Source organism: Ornithodoros turicata, chromosome 1 (genome assembly GCF_037126465.1).
Source record: "Ornithodoros turicata isolate Travis chromosome 1, ASM3712646v1, whole genome shotgun sequence".
Classification (NCBI taxonomy): domain Eukaryota; kingdom Metazoa; phylum Arthropoda; class Arachnida; order Ixodida; family Argasidae; genus Ornithodoros; species Ornithodoros turicata.
Window position 1 is genome coordinate 270,472 of NC_088201.1, and position 16,592 is coordinate 287,063.

Genomic DNA, 16,592 nt, shown 5'->3' on the forward strand with positions numbered 1-16,592 from the left:
CTTTGAGAAATTACGCCGCAAATAACCTAATGAACGGTAAGACTTACCAGTGACGTAGTCCACATGGCACTTCCAACTAAGGTCAGAGGTTATATGCACACCAAGGTACTTATAAGATTGAACAGTTGATAAGGTTGCGTTGTTTGGTATATACTTATGCGGAGTTGAATTAGTACGTGAAATTCGCATGACTTTACATTTATTAGTGTTCAGAACCATCAGCCATTTGCTGCACCAATCGGAAACGCTGTTAAGGTCGGACTGTAGGATGATGGTGTCAGAAGTGTCAGATATTTCCCGAAAGATGACGCAGTCATCAGCGAATAAGTGGAGAGAGGACGTTATGCTGTTTGGCATGTCGTTAATATAAATTAGAAAAAGAAGGGGACCAAGCACGGATCCCTGGGGTACACCAGATTGCACGGGTGTTAAGCTGGAGTGAAAGCCACATCGCGAGACAAGCTGAGAGCGGTTGAGAAGAAAATATTCAATCCAAGTTAATAGCTTGTTATCAATATTTAACATTTTGAGCTTAATTAGAAGAAGTTGGTGGTTAATTTTGTCAAATGCTTTAGCAAAGTCTAAAAAGATACAATCTGCTTGAGAACGACGGTCAAGGATGGCGTGTAAAGAATGAGTAAGTGAAAAAAGCTGTGTTTCACATGAGTATGACTTCCGAAATCCGTGTTGTGCAGGTGAAAAACATGAATTAGAGTCAAGGAAACTAGCAAGTTCAGAAAATATTATGTGTTGTAATATCTTACATGGTATGCTTGTGAGGGAGATAGGCCGATAGTTAACAGGATTGAACTTATCACCAGATTTGTAAAGTGGAACCACCTTCGCAATCTTCCAATCATCGGGCAGGGTTCCATGGTCCAATGACTGGTGAAACAGCATACTTAGAAAAATTGAGGAATAGTTTACAGTTTCTTTGAGGAATCTACTATTAACATTATCAAATCCAGAAGAGCATGATGACTTTAAACTGTTAATTACTTTTGCGACTCCAGATGGATTTACTGATATAGGTAACATTGGAAGGAAATTGAATGGTTCGACGGTTGGTGCAGCCAAACAAGCGGCAGAGGTAAAATTTGACATAAACACTTCGTTCAACAGGGAGGCACACCTTTCAGGTGGGATAGCAGCGCCATCGGCACTCACTAACGTTGCATCCTCTGCATTTTTGTTTGATACGATGTTCCAAAATTTCCTTGCATTATTAGAAATGATGTTAGGAAGTGTGGTATTTAGGAAATAGCTTTTTGCGTTTCTGACAGCTTCAGAATAAGCTTCTGCAGCAGCCTGATAAGCTTGCCATCTGACCGTGGTGCCATAAGACTTTGCTGAGTGATACAAGCGTTTCTTTTATTCGATAAACGCTTCAGAGCTGTGGTATACCATGGGATTTAGGATCAGCTGGTATGACACGGGTAGGTATGTATTTTCGCGTAAGGTCTGTTATTGCGTGAGTGAAAATATCCCAATTAACTTGGACAGTACGCATCTCGAAATTATCAATGAATACATCCAGTAATGAGCACAATTCACGATTTATAGCATCAAAATTAGCTTTCTTATAGTTAAATATAACTTTACGTTTCTTGGATGCACGGGTGACACTAACGTCAATATAGAAGTGAAGTGTAGAGTGGTCACTCAAACCAGGTAGAAATGATATTGGGTTGATTTCCTCTGGGTTAGTTGTAAGAATAAGGTCGAGAATGTTGGCAGATCCCGTAGCAACTCGTGTGGGTTTAGTTAGTACTTGAGTGAGATTAAATAACGCACAAAGATCAATAAAAGCTTGACATTGTGAGGAGAAAGGCATACAATGTGGTTGTTCAGTAATCCAAACAATGGACGGGTAATTAAAATCGCCAAGCAATATTATTGGTGATGTTGGGAATCGTGCTTTGATGGTAGTGAGGGTGTCATACAAGTTCTCAATAAATAATATGTCAGAATCCGGGGGACGTTAACAAGCTCCAAAGATGTACTTTCTATTATTCATTATGACACTGCACCACACACACTCAAACGTACTCTGAACACTGATATACGCTGACGTGAGCTCTTTTGAAATGGCTAGCAACGTACCACCTCCCCGCGTCACGATCACAGCGATAAACATTGAAGGACGGAGATGATTCAAATATCTCACTATCTGAGACGTTTAGCCATGTTTCAGAAAAGGCTACGATGTCTGCCCGTCTACAGCAGAATCAAGGCGATCACGTTTGTTTATTGTGCTCCGAATATTTGTAAAGAGTACAGGTTTAGGTGCGTGGTTTCTTCCACCTCCCCTAGTAGATTGCTATGGAACACTGTCTCCGGGGTTTGCTAATGAACGTGAAGGTGGCGGAGAGTTTACAGGGGGGGTGCCGGCATTATCAACAGAGAGAGGAATTTGCGCTGTAGCATATCCGTGTTTACTTGAGCTGCTGGCAGAATCATTAGCAATGTCAGTTATGCCACGTGAATAAGGTTGAGAAAGAGTCTCATACACCGTGTCAGTATTACTATTATACATAAAACATTTTCCATTGACAAAAAGCTTATTGTAGCGCAACTGAAAGGCTGGCGACTGTGGCAACACTTTGCCAAAGTCAATTAGCTTTTTACGGGCTGAGCGAGTTGCTTTAGAGAAATCTTCGCTAACAGACACGCCACATCCCTTCAGCTGTGCTCGGTAAGAAAGGACACGGTTTTTAGCTTTGAAACTTGAGAATTTAACAATTATTGGGCGGCATTTATTCGCATTAAACGGGCCGCTCAAACGGTGTGCTCTTTCAATATCTAAAGAACTAAGATGTGGAACAGCATGTGATATTATGTCCTGTATTTTTTGTTCCGTTGCTTGCCAATCCTCATTTGCATCGCTTACTCCATGGAAAACGTCGTGCTACGTTTCAAAGTGCTATGTCGTCTGCTATGCATATTTTGGGGTGCTGATGCTCGCCCACAGAAACAGGTTTATACTCTGACATTTTGGAGGGCACTGTGTGTGCATGCTGTAATAAACCGCATTTATCAGTGTTGCTACCCCTTCAATATTAAATTACATAATATACATGGGAACCCCTCATAATCTGTGCAAGAGTGGGCTGAATATTGTGACATTTATGTGAAAGAGAGGATGGCATAGACACAGCCAAGCCGGTGGATGAGAACCATGGAAAACAAAGTGTGAGCAGAAAACAAATAAAGACAAAAGTTCGCCCTTATTTGTTTGCTGCTCAGGCTGTGTTCCCCATGGATGTTCTTGGTTGCATTTTCCTGTTGATCACTTCATTGCTCCTTTGATAGAAACTTACTTCAAAACAGTCCTTTTTCTTGTGAGTCATGGATCCACAGTTTTCGCAAGCTCCTTTGCGATACTTGGTAGCCTTTCCAACCTGGAAAAGGTTGGCAAGCGTTGAAAACCCAACTGTCCTCCAAACAGAAAAAAAAAAAAATGAGAGGAGTTTGCTCAATATATGTAGTTGAACACTGTGCTCACTTACAAATTCTCCTCTTGCGTAGTAATCGCTTATAGCAGAAAACTCCTGCTGTTTTTCGGGCTGTGGCCGTTGATGCTTCAACGTCGGCCCCTTAGCACCAAAGTACCATGGAGCTGAAGCTATGTACTGAGGGATGTGAGGGTTGATATCCCTGCGAAGACATACTGATATGTGTATAGTGTTTAAATAATGGAGATAAACTTGTTTAGAACATTTGGTAATGCTGAAGCATATACTCCCTTTCCACACTCAAACTAGAGTTTATCTTTTACATGTAACACAAAACAGGCTACAGTTGTTTGCTAAACAAGACATTTTCATATGTGATAAAGGTAGAACAAACATCGACATACTTTCCTTCCTCATCAACGGCAGCTGGCGCTGTGCCTGCTTTTCTTGCCTCTTCTAACTCTTTAGCTTTTCTCCAATCCTCACGGGACTGCTTCTTGGGTTCATCGGAGTCTTTGCTTTTGATTATTTCCGAAACAGGTCGATTCATCGTGCTGCAATATATACACACAATGGGACAAGAGCCGGATGAACCAGAACGACACGACCAATGACGCTAGCTACGACGCTACGACACCACGACACTACGAGTATAGTACTGCGAGCAACCATGCGAGCAACCAAGTCCAAATGACGCATGAGTACCTTTTCCCTTTTCGTTCGGAGGCCTTGGCCCTTGGCGCCTTGGTACAGGAGGAAGGGAGAAAGGGTCACGTGGTTCGCTGACGTCGCTTCACAGAAGACGATCACGTGACTTTGGCGCGCAAGTTTTGAATGCTTCGGACCCGATCCGGAGGAGTTCCTTCGTTTCGTTATCGTCGCACTTAGGGTTGTTACCTGTCCGGATTTCACCCGAACAGTTCGGAAATTCAAGGCTCGAGTTCGGTGTCCGGGTGAAGATGTAATTTGGACATGAAACGTTCCAAAAGTTGGCCACGTCGCAGTAAAGACCTCTCGACTTTAGTTTTTAGTTTGCGTCATCGATGCCAAAGATTGAGCGATAATTAAAATGAGCAATCAAAGCTATGTAGAGCCACATTAGGATACTGTAGACAACCTCTCATAATAATTAGAACCTATACTGTACCCAGCGCTCAGCATTCATGTCTCAATAATTTGATAGAGTCCCTAAGAATCCAGATCATCCAATCCAAGACAGGGGAAAAACTGGAGGGAGACGTGGCAGGGCCTGACAGTAATAGCTCCCATAGAACCCATAGTTTGAGAAAGTTCACACATGCAGTACTGGGCACAATGCAAATGCCGCATTTCGGCGTGCCCTGGCTACCATCGACTACTACTGGTTTTCCGCATAACGCCCAGTTAGCCTGAAATAAGTAAAGCCAATTTTCGGTTAAAAATATATTTCATATATCAAAAGTGCCATAAAAAGCCCACTGCATTGCGCATCCTACCACACTGTAACAAAATCGAAAGTTAAGTTGCAATGCGTGATGAGCATCTTATTTCGCTCCTTGCAACGCACCATAATACATTACAGCGAGATGGAGTGCGTGACAATCCCCCAATCGGTGTAGTCTGGCACTGGATTTTACTCTGTTTGATTGTGCTTGCATCCCAGGTGAAAAATATATGCAGTTTCAGTGATTTATGAAATAATTTCCACCTAACATTTTTCACATGGGATACAGGTGAATGTGCACTGTGCAGTGTGTTGATCTGTTGTGCATTACGTCTGAATTCTGTAGCATATCCCACCGATAATTGGGCATATTAGGGGCAAAGCGATCAATTCTACTTAGAGGTCCACAATTTATCATGTATACCGGCCAGCAGTGTCTGGACCTAGCTATCGCCAACAGTGCTCAACTCACCTTAGAGGCGTCTACTCTTTGTTTATCTTCTCAACTTCTACAAGCGATGCCTACACTGGCTTACACCACACGGAACGGCTACTAGGCTTTCAGTGTGGGCACGAAATGGCACAAAAGCAAGCTATAGTTCGAGGAGAAACTCCATATAAAATGATGAAAGATGGAAGTCAGGACTCGAACCCACATCTTCTGGATTACCGGTAATTCCGTGGCTAACCTTTTCAGTGACCATTAATTTCTTAGGCACTTTGAGGGTCCTTTCTATGTGTTCCAGCCTCAGAACATGAATTTCTCATGTCCATATAAAAGCCTGAGTTTGGGACACGGGCTTTTGTAGTATAGGGCATTCGTAATGTTGGGCTGAGCTCTCCATGTAGTCGTTCATCCGGAAAACTGAGTCCTTTTTCCAACCGAGAAATCCACAGTCTGAAGGCTGTTGTTACTTTCCCGAAGTGGGTCCACAAGTAGCAAGCGCCGCAAAACATCTAGGTGTTTTCTACTATTCAAATTGTCGTTTTACTGGAATTACAGCATGGGAGCTCCTCCGGATCGGGTGGGAAGCGTTCAAAACTAGCGCGCCGAAGTCACGTGACTGTTTTCCGAGGGGAGGGCGACGTCAGTGAACCTGATCTCCGAAGCAGGGGTGCCAGATTTGGTTATAAACCGCCAAATTTGGCCACTTTTCGTTGCGTCTGGCGGGAAATTTTCAAGCTTTGCCACTTGGCTATTTTTGGGCTATTTCAATATTTTCCGGGCATAGTTACCAGTTCTGACGAATGGTACTTACCTGAAGTTAGAGCAGGAATTATACGATGTATAGGGAGACACTTACTATCAGGGTTTACAACTGCTTTTTCCCATTTTCCGTGTGTCGGAGCTCAAGTTCAAAGCCAAAAGATTGAAATCTGGGATCCCAGATGGCGCTGCCACTCCCATCATATATAGTGTCACTTCCCTAATCCCTACCAGTCTTTCCTCTTGCCGACTGAGGAGGAGATGGGGGTACATACGAGAGACAGTACGAGGGTGTGCACAACTACATTTATTTTCCATAGGAACGAGGTTGGTTAGACTGATGGCCTAAGGTCCATACTCTGCCTCGACCTGTCAGGAGAGAAGAATACAAATGTAGTAAACAGGGTGTGTAAGGGTGGGACACGTAACCACGGGAGGGCACACCTCCTGATAGTAAGTGTCTCCCTATACATCGTATAATTCCTGCTCTAACTTCAGGTAAGTACCATTCGTCAGAACTGGTAATTATACTTCTATATATGTCGCCACTTACTATCAGGGTTTACAACTGCTGGTTCAAAGCTGTGTGCACACCTGAGATAGCACCTGAACCCCGAAGCTAGTCCCTGAGCGAGCTCACGCCTGTAGAAACGATTGAATGTGGTGTCAGAAGACCAGTCAGCAGCTTTGAGTATCTCAGAGACAGGAACCCCCCTATCTAGTGCTTTGGATGCTGCTGCACCCCTAGTAGAGTGTGCTTGGAAGATGCGGGTGTCAATACCCGCAAGATTCAGGACCCGTTTGAGCCAATTTGCAATAGTATCGCGTGAGGCAGGCTTATACGGCTTCTGGGTTGTCAGAAGGAGCTGAGGACAGCTGTTCCGATGGGTGCGTGCTATATAAGATTGCAGGCAGAGCACAGGACAAAGAAGGGGCTCCTGTGGCAAGGCAGGAATAAAAAGGGAAGGTGCAGTCCCTGAGGGCCTGGATGTTTTCCGTAACACATTGAGAGCTATATCCCAGCCCAAAACACGTTGTCTTAAACCCTCTGTAGACAACAAACGTAGGTCTGCCGAGCGGCCAGCCGTAGCAAGGGCTAGGAGCATGGTCAATTTGTAAGCTAAAAGGCGGAGCTGTTTGAGCCGATGGAAGAGATGTAAGAGGTGAGTGGTATATTTTGGGAGAGGGGGATTAAGATTAAAGACTCCCCTAAGCAGACGAGACACAGAAGGGTGCTCGCCTAAAGGATACCCTTCGCAGCTACCGATAATCTGGGACAGGGCGGACCGATAGCAGTTGATCGTTCTATAAGCTAGACGTTCGTTCAAGTGAAGATGGGCCAAAAAATTCACAACTGCTGTTATAGGGGGAGAAAGGGAATCCATCGACCTTGTACTGCACCAGCTGTCCCACTTTCGCCAGCAAGCGCTGTAAACAAGCTTTGTGCCCCTACGCCATGATGCTGAGATAAGCTCGGCAGCTTCTCCCGAAAGGCCAGGGTCTGTGAATTGTCGCTGGTCACTTGCCATACCGCCAGGCGAAGGCCCTGTTCCAACAGTGGATGAGCTACACCCTGGGAATTCTGTAGAAGGTCTGGAAGCGGAGGAATTAGACGAGGCTCCTGGCATGAAAGACGCAGGAGGGACGGATACCATGGCTGAGAGGGCCAGATCGGGGATACTAGGACGAGAGTGGATTGTGACTCGCACATTTTCTGAAGGCAACGGCTTATTAGGCTGAAGGGGGGGAAAGCATAGAGACCTGGCCCCGACCAGGGCTGGCTGAAGGCGTCCACACCTGCTGACCCTGGATTCGGTTTCCAACTGAAGTAGTTTGGCACCTGGAAGTTCGATAGGTCTGCAAACAGGTCTACCAGAATTGGTCCCCACAGCTTCACGACTTTGCGGAATATTAAGGGATGCAGTCTCCAGCTGCTGCTGTCGAACCTGAAACGTGAGGCTCGGTCCGCCACCACATTCAGAGTCCCTGGGATGTATTGCGCCTGCACTGTCAGGCCACGATTGAGACACCAAGACCATAGCTCGAGTGCTATCTGATTGAGGCGTGAGGAACGGGTGCTCCCCATGCGATTGATGGCTGCCACTGCTGCCCTGTTGTCTAGCTGGAGAAGGATCCGCCCTTGAGGCGGCGCTTTCACTAGAGCTTTGAGTCCCAAGAGGGCAGCTACCAGTTCTAACTCGTTTATGTGGAGGCGAGCCTGGTCGCTGGTCCATTGTTGACCCACTACAGAACCCTCTGAGCTCGCCCCTCAGGGAGCTGTCTGATTGAATTATCTGTACTACAGATTTTTCGTGCAATGGTCGAGTGGGGCACGACAAGAGTTTCTTGCTCCACCACTGCAGGTCCTTGGTGGCCTCCACGGTGAGCGTAATTGTGCTCTCGTACGAACCCTGCTTCAAGGTCTGATGAAGCAGAGATTGGAGCGACCGGAGATGGAGAGGGGTTTCCAGGATTGCTAGGCCAATGACCTTTGCTAAATGTGTCGCCCGCCTTGGGCCCTGAAGAAGGGCTTCGAGCTCCTGGGTGATGGTCTGACCCAGGGGTAGGCCAAGTGTGGGTTCTGGGGAGGTTGAAACTTCGAACCCCAGAAAGAGTAGTTTCCGAGTTGGTACGAGGTGGGATTTGGATTGGTTCACGATGAAACCCAGGGCAGAGCACTTAGGGAAATCTACTACGAAGCTCGTGGTGGCAAGTAGATGACAAGGAGACTGATCCATGATCAAAATGTCGTCCAGGTAAATCACTAGCCCAACTCCGCGCGACCTCAGGTAAGCCAGGACTGGTTTCATCTGTTTGGTAAACACCCGTGGTGCAGACGTCAAGCCGAAAGGGAGCACATTCCATTGGTAGCAGGTCCCGTGATAGAGGAAGCAAAGCCATGGACGATCGGAACTGCTGATCGGAATGGACAGGTAAGCGTCCTTGAGGTCTATTCGAACAAGAAAATCTCCCTGAATGAGCAGTCCCCTTACAGTGTCCCAGCCCTCCATTTTGAAATGTTCGTGAGCAATGAAACGGTTTAGCTCTTTCAGGTTCAAGATGGGTCTTAACTGCAAATCTTTCTTGTGGACCAGAAAGAATGGGGACAGAAAACGTGCATCCTTCAAGGGGATGGCAGATATTGCTCTTTTCTGTTGTAGTTCCTGGATCACTCCCCCAGTGGCAACAGAAGGACACGGAACCTGAGTGTTGCTGTGGAGGGGCTGATACGGCGGCCTCTGTGAGAACTCCAGATGGTACCCCCTTATTGTCTTGAGGACCCACGCGTCGCGAGATAGCTGAGCCCAAGCCGGAACACAATGACTGGTCCTGCCTGCCGTCAAGGGTGACTGAATTACAGGACTTACCTCTTGGGCCTGGTGGTGCCCTTCCCTGGAAGCCCCCCGGGAAGGGCCTCCCTGGGAAGGGTATGGGCTGGCGCCGAAAGGTACTGGGGCCGCCGCCTGCTGTTCTGGGACGTTTGGCTGCCGGTTCCTGCATCGGCTGGCGCGTGGGTTCCTGGCGGGCCTCTTTCAACACCCGGAACGTTTCATTCCGGGTGCGAAGTTTATCTAGGAAGCGCTGCCCAAACAGCTGCGACGTCCCCTCGTCCTCGGGTTGGGGGTCCTTAGACCCGAGGGAACGCAGGTCCGGAGCAATGCGCCCCAGGATGTTGTCCCGCCGTTCATTGCCTAGGCAGGTGAAGAGGCGGCCGAGGTGGGAGATGGTCGCCGCCAGGTGGTCAGCAATGACCCGTCTCTCCACTTGGCCGCTGGGGACATCATCCTGCGCCGTGGGTTCCCGGTCCGCACAACGCTCGAGGAGGGCCACAAGCGGACTGATCGATGAGATCACCGAGGCCTGTGCGTCTCGGAGGGCCTGGTCCCTCTGAGTGGCGCTGCTGTGGTCGGTGTCACCGTCCGGTGACAGGAGGGCCTTCCTGTCCCTTGGTGCCCCCCGCACCAGAGACTTCATTTCAGCATTTAATTCTGGTACCACCAGAAAAGGAAGCCTCTGGCGTGGGAAGTCTGAGAGGGCCTTCCGGCACCTCTCCTGTCGCCCCTCAGAGCCCCAATGGGCCCTGACAAATTGTGCGACAGGAGGGGGCACCTCCCGAGGGCCCACACCGGCTAGGCCCGCCAATCAGTCCTCCTGGGGCGCCGTCTCTGAGGGGTCATGTTCTCCAGCCCTACCGAGAATAGGACTGCTGGGGCGAGGGTCGTTATCACCAGAATCATCCTGGATATCGACCTCCTCCATTGCGAGGGGAGGGAGCCGGTCCGCCGGGCCACAGTGGCTGTCAGCGATTCCACCATGGCCCGCAACTCTGACACCTCCTTGTTTGGGGTAGCCATGATCTGTGAGAAGAGGGTATTAAATAAGATTTATTGAGCCCACTATGAAGCCCTCCTGCTTCAGTAGACGACTGCGGACTTGCATGGTTGACCAGCCTATGTGGTGTGCTAACGAGCAGAATGCTTAACTATACTCGAGCAGGCAATCGTAAAAAGCCGTAAGCAGCGCTATTGTGGCCGATTGCACTCTTAAAGGTCGAACAGGTAACGGCAGACTTACATGGCCGTCCAGCCTAAGTCGGACATAGCAAGACTCGCGGACTCAAACAGGTAGTTGGAGACTTGTATGGCCGTCCAGCCTAAGTCGCAAACAGCACTAGTGTATACTATTGCAAGCCCAGACAGGTAATTGCAGACTTATATGGCCGTCCAGCCTAAGTCGCAAGCAGCACTAGGCTATTGCAAGCGCAAAACGGGAAACTGCAGACTTATATGGCCGTCCAGCCTAAGTCGTAAGCAGCACTAGTGTAGGCTATTGCAAGCGCAGACAGGTAATTGCAGACTTATATGGCCGTCCAGCCTAAGTCGCAAGCAGTTGTAGCGAGCAGCCCAATATGCAACGCCATCAGCGCTCGTTCAAATTGGTCGCGCTAATAAATGCACGGCGCACGGGCCGCTCGGCCAGTTGTTCCCGTGGATTAGCCAGAACATTGTCTCTTTCCTGGAACACGCTACCTACAAACTGGTGACCCGACGTCTCGATGGACGCTCCACGGACTGCGTCATCAGCCCCGACGTCCCCTCCAGTCCACGATGCTGGAGACCATCCGTCGATCGCCGCCGTCGGCGGTGAGATTAAGCTTCCCCCCTTCTGGACCAAGAATCCCCGGGCCTCGTTCTCCCAAGTTGAGGCGCGATTTGCACTTCGGCATATTTCGTCCCAACTTACCAAGTACCTCAACGTTGTGTCCGCGCTGCCCATGGAGATCGCCGACCAGGTTGATTACCTCTTGGCTTCACCACCGCCTGACAACCCCTACGATCGGCTGAAGGAGGCTATTCTTTCCCGCACTGAATGCACCGAGCAATCCCGGCTCCGCCAACTTCTATCCGAGGAAGAACTGGGCGATCGGCGGCCAACCCAATTACTGCACCGAATGAAGCAGCTCCTCGGACACTCGGCTGATACTCAGCCCTCGATCCTGCGGGAGCTCTTCCTCCAGCGGCTCCCACAGCAAGTCCGCTTGGTACTGGCCGGATCTGACGAGGTCTCTCTCGATAACCTTGCCCAGTTGGCGGACCGCATCGACTACTCCGCCCTATCTGCGCCACCTTTCACACGGGCTGAGAACATCGCGGCTGTTTCCCCGTCTGATCCTACGCTCCTTGCCCTACAAGCGCAAGTCAAAGAGCTTACGGACGCTGTTGCCGCTATGCGCGCAGACCTTTCTGGTCGCCCACGGTACCGGCGCTCTCATTCTCGTCGGCGCCGATCCCCTTCCCGCAGCCCGGCCTCCCAGGGGGATCTATGCTATTATCACCAAAAGTTTGGCGACCGTGCCCTCAAGTGCACTCAGCCGTGCTCCTGGACGGGAAACTCGGGGGCCAGTCGATAGCGGCAGCCTACGACTCTGGCCCACCGGCAAGCCGTCTGCTCTTCATCACCGACCGGGTCGCGGGCCATCGGTTCTTGGTGGATACGGGTGCCGAGGTCAGCCTTGTGCCTCCTACACGGGCCGACCGGGTCCACGGCAAGTCCTCCGCCACCCTCCAAGCCTTGAACGCCTCATCGATCTCTACCTTTGGTCTGCGGTCCCTTGCCATGGCATCGGCCTGCGAAGACTCTTTCGGTGGGTCTTCGTAATCGCCGACGTACCCCACCCTATCCTCGGCGCTGACTTCCTCCAGCATTTCGCACTCGACATCAGTCTCTCGCGCAGGAAATTGACAGACACCCTGACCACCCTTTCGGTGTCTGGTTCGCCCGCGCTGCAGACTTCTACGGGCATTCGTACTGTGCTGCCTGCGTCCCGCTACGCCGCTATTCTCGCTGATTTTCCCGCTGTGACAAAGCCGTGCAACCTTGAGGTTACGCCCACGCACTCAGTCATGCACCACATCCAGACCACCGGACCACCCGCAGTATCACGCCCCCGTCGGCTCTTCGGTGAGCGTCTCCAGATTGCTCGCCGTGAGTTTGACCACATGCTGCAGCTGGGGCTCATCCGTCCATCGTCCAGCCAATGGTCATCACCGCTACATATGGTACCGAAGAAGGACCCCGGCGATTGGCGGCCTTGCGGCGACTATAGAGCCCTGAATTCCCGCACAGTACCAGACCAGTATCCCTTGCCGCACATCCACGATTTCACCAGTGGCCTTGCTGGTGCGACCACCTTCAGCAAGATCGATCTGGTCAAGGCCTACCACCAGATCCCGGTGACGCCCGAGGACATTCCGAAGACCGCCATTATCACACCGTTTGGCCTCTTCGAATTCGTCCGAATGCCGTTCGGTCTTCGGAATGCTGCACAGACGTTCCAGCGCTTTATCAACGAGGTCATACGAGGTCTTCCTTTCGTGTTTGGGTATCTGGACGACCTACTCATTGCCAGCAAGTCTCATGAGGAACACGAAGCCCACCAGCGCCAGCTGTTCCAACGCCTGCACGATAACGGCCTTGTCATCAATCCCGTCAAATGCCTTTTCGGCGTTCCGTCGTTGGAATTCCTCGGCCACAGCGTGTCGGCGGACGGCATTTCACCGCTCCCGTCCAAGGTACAAGCCGTTCAAGACTTCCCCGTGCCTTCTTCACTGCGGAAGCTCCGCGAGTTTCTCGGCCTCGTAAACTTCCATCGCCGTTTCATCCCACACTGTGCCGACCTCTTGCGGCCCTTGACCGACCTGCTTCGTACGCACACCAAGGCGAACTCCCCTCTGACTCTCTCCTCAGAAGCTCTCACTGCCTTCCAAACCATCAAGGCGGCCCTTGCTTCAGTCGCCATGCTCGTACACCCGGTGTCTTCGGCCCCTACACGCCTAATGGTGGACGCCTCATTTCATGCCGTTGGCGCCGTTCTCCAGCAGCAGCAGTCCGGCGATGATTGGGCCCCCTTGGCTTTCTTCTCTCAGCGGCTCAAGCCATCCGAAGAGAGGTATAGCACCTTTAGCCGAGAACTCCTCGCCATCTACTACGCTGTGAGGCACTTCCAGCATTACCTCGAAGGCCGGCGGTTCTACGTTCTTAGGGACCATAAACCTCTTACGTTTGTCTTCAAGTCCAACCGTGACACATACTTCCCGACCGACCTCCGTCGTCTCTCTCTCATCTCGGAGTACACCACCGACATCCGCCTCGTTCGTGGTGATCAGAACGCTCCGGCCGACGCACTGTCACGCCTCGAGGGTGCCACGTGTTCGGCTGCCTTGACCTTCGACACTCTGGCCACCGCGCAAGCGGGAGATCCTACGCTTAGTCACCTTCTCTCAGACACGACCAAGCACTCCCTACAGCTTCAGAAGGCGCCTCTACCCTTTTCGTCGTCTGACATATGGTGCGACCTCTCCGGCCCCGTTCCCTGTCCCTACTTGCCGCCCTCCCTGCGCTTCCCTACCTTTCAAGATCTTCATAACACCAGCCATCCTGGGATCCGTGCCACGCAGCGACTATTGTCTTTGTGTGGCCGGGAATGAACACGGACGTTCGACGTTGGACGAGGGCTTGCATCGCTTGCCAAAAGGCCAAGATCACACGTCACACCAAGACACCCGTTGATCCCTTCACCTTGCCTGACGCACGGTTTCAGCACCTTCATGTCGACCTCGTTGGTCCATTACCCCCGTGCCACGGCCATCGCTACCTTCTTACTATCGTGGACCGCTATACACGATGGCCGGAAGCTGTTCCCCTTCCCGATGCGACTGCAGATACCGTGGCGCACGCCCTCCTCTCTGCCTGGATCGCACGGTACGGCTGCCCCGCCCGCATTACCACCGACCAGGGACGGCAGTTCCAGAGTGCCCTCTTCAGGCGACTCATGGCGCTCCTCGGCATTCACCGTCTGCGGACCACAGCCTACCACCCCGCTGCAAACGGTCTGGTGGAGCGTTTTCACCGCCAGCTGAAGACCGCTCTCATCTCTCGCCAGGTCGGGACTCATTGGGTCGACCATCTGCCCCTAGTCTTGCTGTGCATTCGCTCCGCCCTGAAGCACGACCTTGCCTGCTCTGCCGCAGAGTTGGTTTTCGGCACGACCCTGCGCTTGCCCGCCGACTTCTGGTGCCCCGGTCAAGCTGAGCAGCCTGTTCCCCCGGTCGACTATGTCCACGGCCTCCGACGCTTCTTCCGTCAGCTTGCTCCGACCCCTCCGCGCCTGCCCACCACTGTCCCGGTTTTTGTTCCACAAGACCTCAAGTCCTGCACACATGCCTTCCTGCGTCGTGACGCCGTTCGCCGTCCCCTCACTACGACGGCCCCTTCCGTGTGCTGTGCCGGTCTGACAAGACTCTTATCCTCGACATGGCCGGACACCAACAGGTGGTGTCGTTAGACCGGGTGAAGCCTGCTTACATGGAGTCCGACTCTCCTGCACCACTTCCTTGCTCCACTGTACGACCTCCGTACGACCTGAGCCAGTCTCCAACTCCCCCCTCAGCCAGTCGAAGGGGAGCCCTGTAGCGAGCAGCCCAATATGCAACGCCATCAGCGCTCGTTCAAATTGGTCGCGCTAATAAATGCACGGCGCACGGGCCGCTCGGCCAGTTGTTCCCGTGGATTAGCCAGAACATTGTCTCTTTCCTGGAACACGCTACCTACACAGTACTAGTGTAGGCTATTGCAAGCGCAAACAGGAAACTGCAGACTTATATGGCCGCCCAGCCTAAGTCGTAAGCAGCACTAGTTTAGACTATTGCAAGCACCAACAAAATAATTGCAGACTTATACGGCCGTCCAGCCAAGTTGCAAAAGGTGCAGCCCGCGTTTTCCAGAGCGAACCGAAAGTGGCGGGGACGCACGTCCCTCCAAACTTATCTCTGTCCAACAGGTTATTTCAACGAGAAAGGTAACTTACCTGTACCGAGCAGGGGTAAAAAAAAAGAAAACTGAGAGACGCAAGATAATTAATCTAAGTAAGAAACTGAAGCTAACGGAGGCAGGGGCGCCGGAACCGGGAGAGCGACGGCTCCCTCACATTTACGAATGGGGGAGCACGGCTCCCCCAGTGTCAGCCCAGCGTCGTATTCTTCTACGGTCTAACGGAAAGGCCCGTGCATGTGTTCTTTCGGCGGCCATAAATTTAGAGAGCAATAAACAGAGAGCCTACCACTGTCACTGTGCGGAGACCGTTTGAGAAGAGCTACATACCAAAGGTGTCAGGTTCACAGGGTTCTGGAGTTGACCATGGCAAGGTTTTGGTACGAAGTGCACTGTCGAGGTTTCGAAGTGCAATACTCAGTTTGAAAGTGTGTACCGGGAGGCGCGAGCATTACCAGCCTCAATCCACGGGGTGGGGTGGGGGGACAGAGGCGCAAACGGGAATCGCGAAAGGCACGCAAGACACAAGACATCTGGGGGAAATAAGGATACAAAGATACCGCCCGGTTGAAGGTTGTTATAGGGGCGCTTTGCGAGGCGCAGCCACAGATTTCAGTCGGTTGTGCCCAGGGTGCCCACTTCGAGCTGGCGTGTAAGACCTGTAGTACGACAAGTGCGATTGACTGAGACGAAACGTCGCACCGGTGTTGTGTTCACCTGTCGGCAACGTCAACGTGGAGGGAGCGCCATCAAGTTGCCACCTGCAGCAGCGTTACATGATTATCAAACGCCATAGACATCGGAGAAGCCCACACCTCTGGCAAGAGATATGGATCGCAGCTTGTTTGTTGTCTTCATATTATGTATATGGTCACTTGTCATAGTAAAATATTCTAGCTGTTAACCTGATTGCTGGCTCCTCACTTTCCACCGCACTGATGTCTCAAACTACCCGCTGTTGTCATTTACCCGGCTTTTCTTACTGAGTCGCCCTGGACTGATAACGACAGCGTGACACTCAGTCAAAGAGCTGGGTGTCAAAGGGACACATTCTTGCTGAGCTCCAGACCGCCCCGGGAAAGTCTGGTTTCTTCGCAGAAGGCTTGGGGATCAGACGATATTCGCTTCCAGTCGCGGCACGCGTTCATGCCGCGACGACGATTCCCGGGGACAAGTC

The 16,592-nt window shown here is 51.2% G+C and overlaps 2 protein-coding genes across 2 annotated transcripts in view; one reads left to right on the plus strand and one right to left on the minus strand.

The window, feature by feature from the left end:
- The window catches only part of LOC135377206 (pre-mRNA-splicing factor SLU7-like), a 41,961-nt gene extending 37,714 nt beyond the window's left edge, over positions 1–4,247 (minus strand). The window contains exons 1-4 of the mRNA XM_064609493.1: positions 4,161–4,247; positions 3,860–4,009; positions 3,510–3,657; positions 3,321–3,401 (exon numbers count right to left, since the gene is read on the minus strand). Of these exons, the coding sequence (XP_064465563.1) occupies positions 3,321–3,401; positions 3,510–3,657; positions 3,860–4,005 (375 nt within the window). The 5' untranslated portion in view covers positions 4,006–4,009; positions 4,161–4,247. The remainder of the gene's footprint in view (positions 1–3,320; positions 3,402–3,509; positions 3,658–3,859; positions 4,010–4,160) is intronic.
- A 6,894-nt stretch (positions 4,248–11,141) lies between these two features.
- LOC135379183 (uncharacterized) lies at positions 11,142–11,996 on the plus strand. The gene has a single exon (XM_064612427.1). It carries the CDS (start codon positions 11,142–11,144, stop codon positions 11,994–11,996), a length of 855 nt encoding a protein of 284 aa, XP_064468497.1.
- Positions 11,997–16,592: the final 4,596 nt, after the last annotated feature.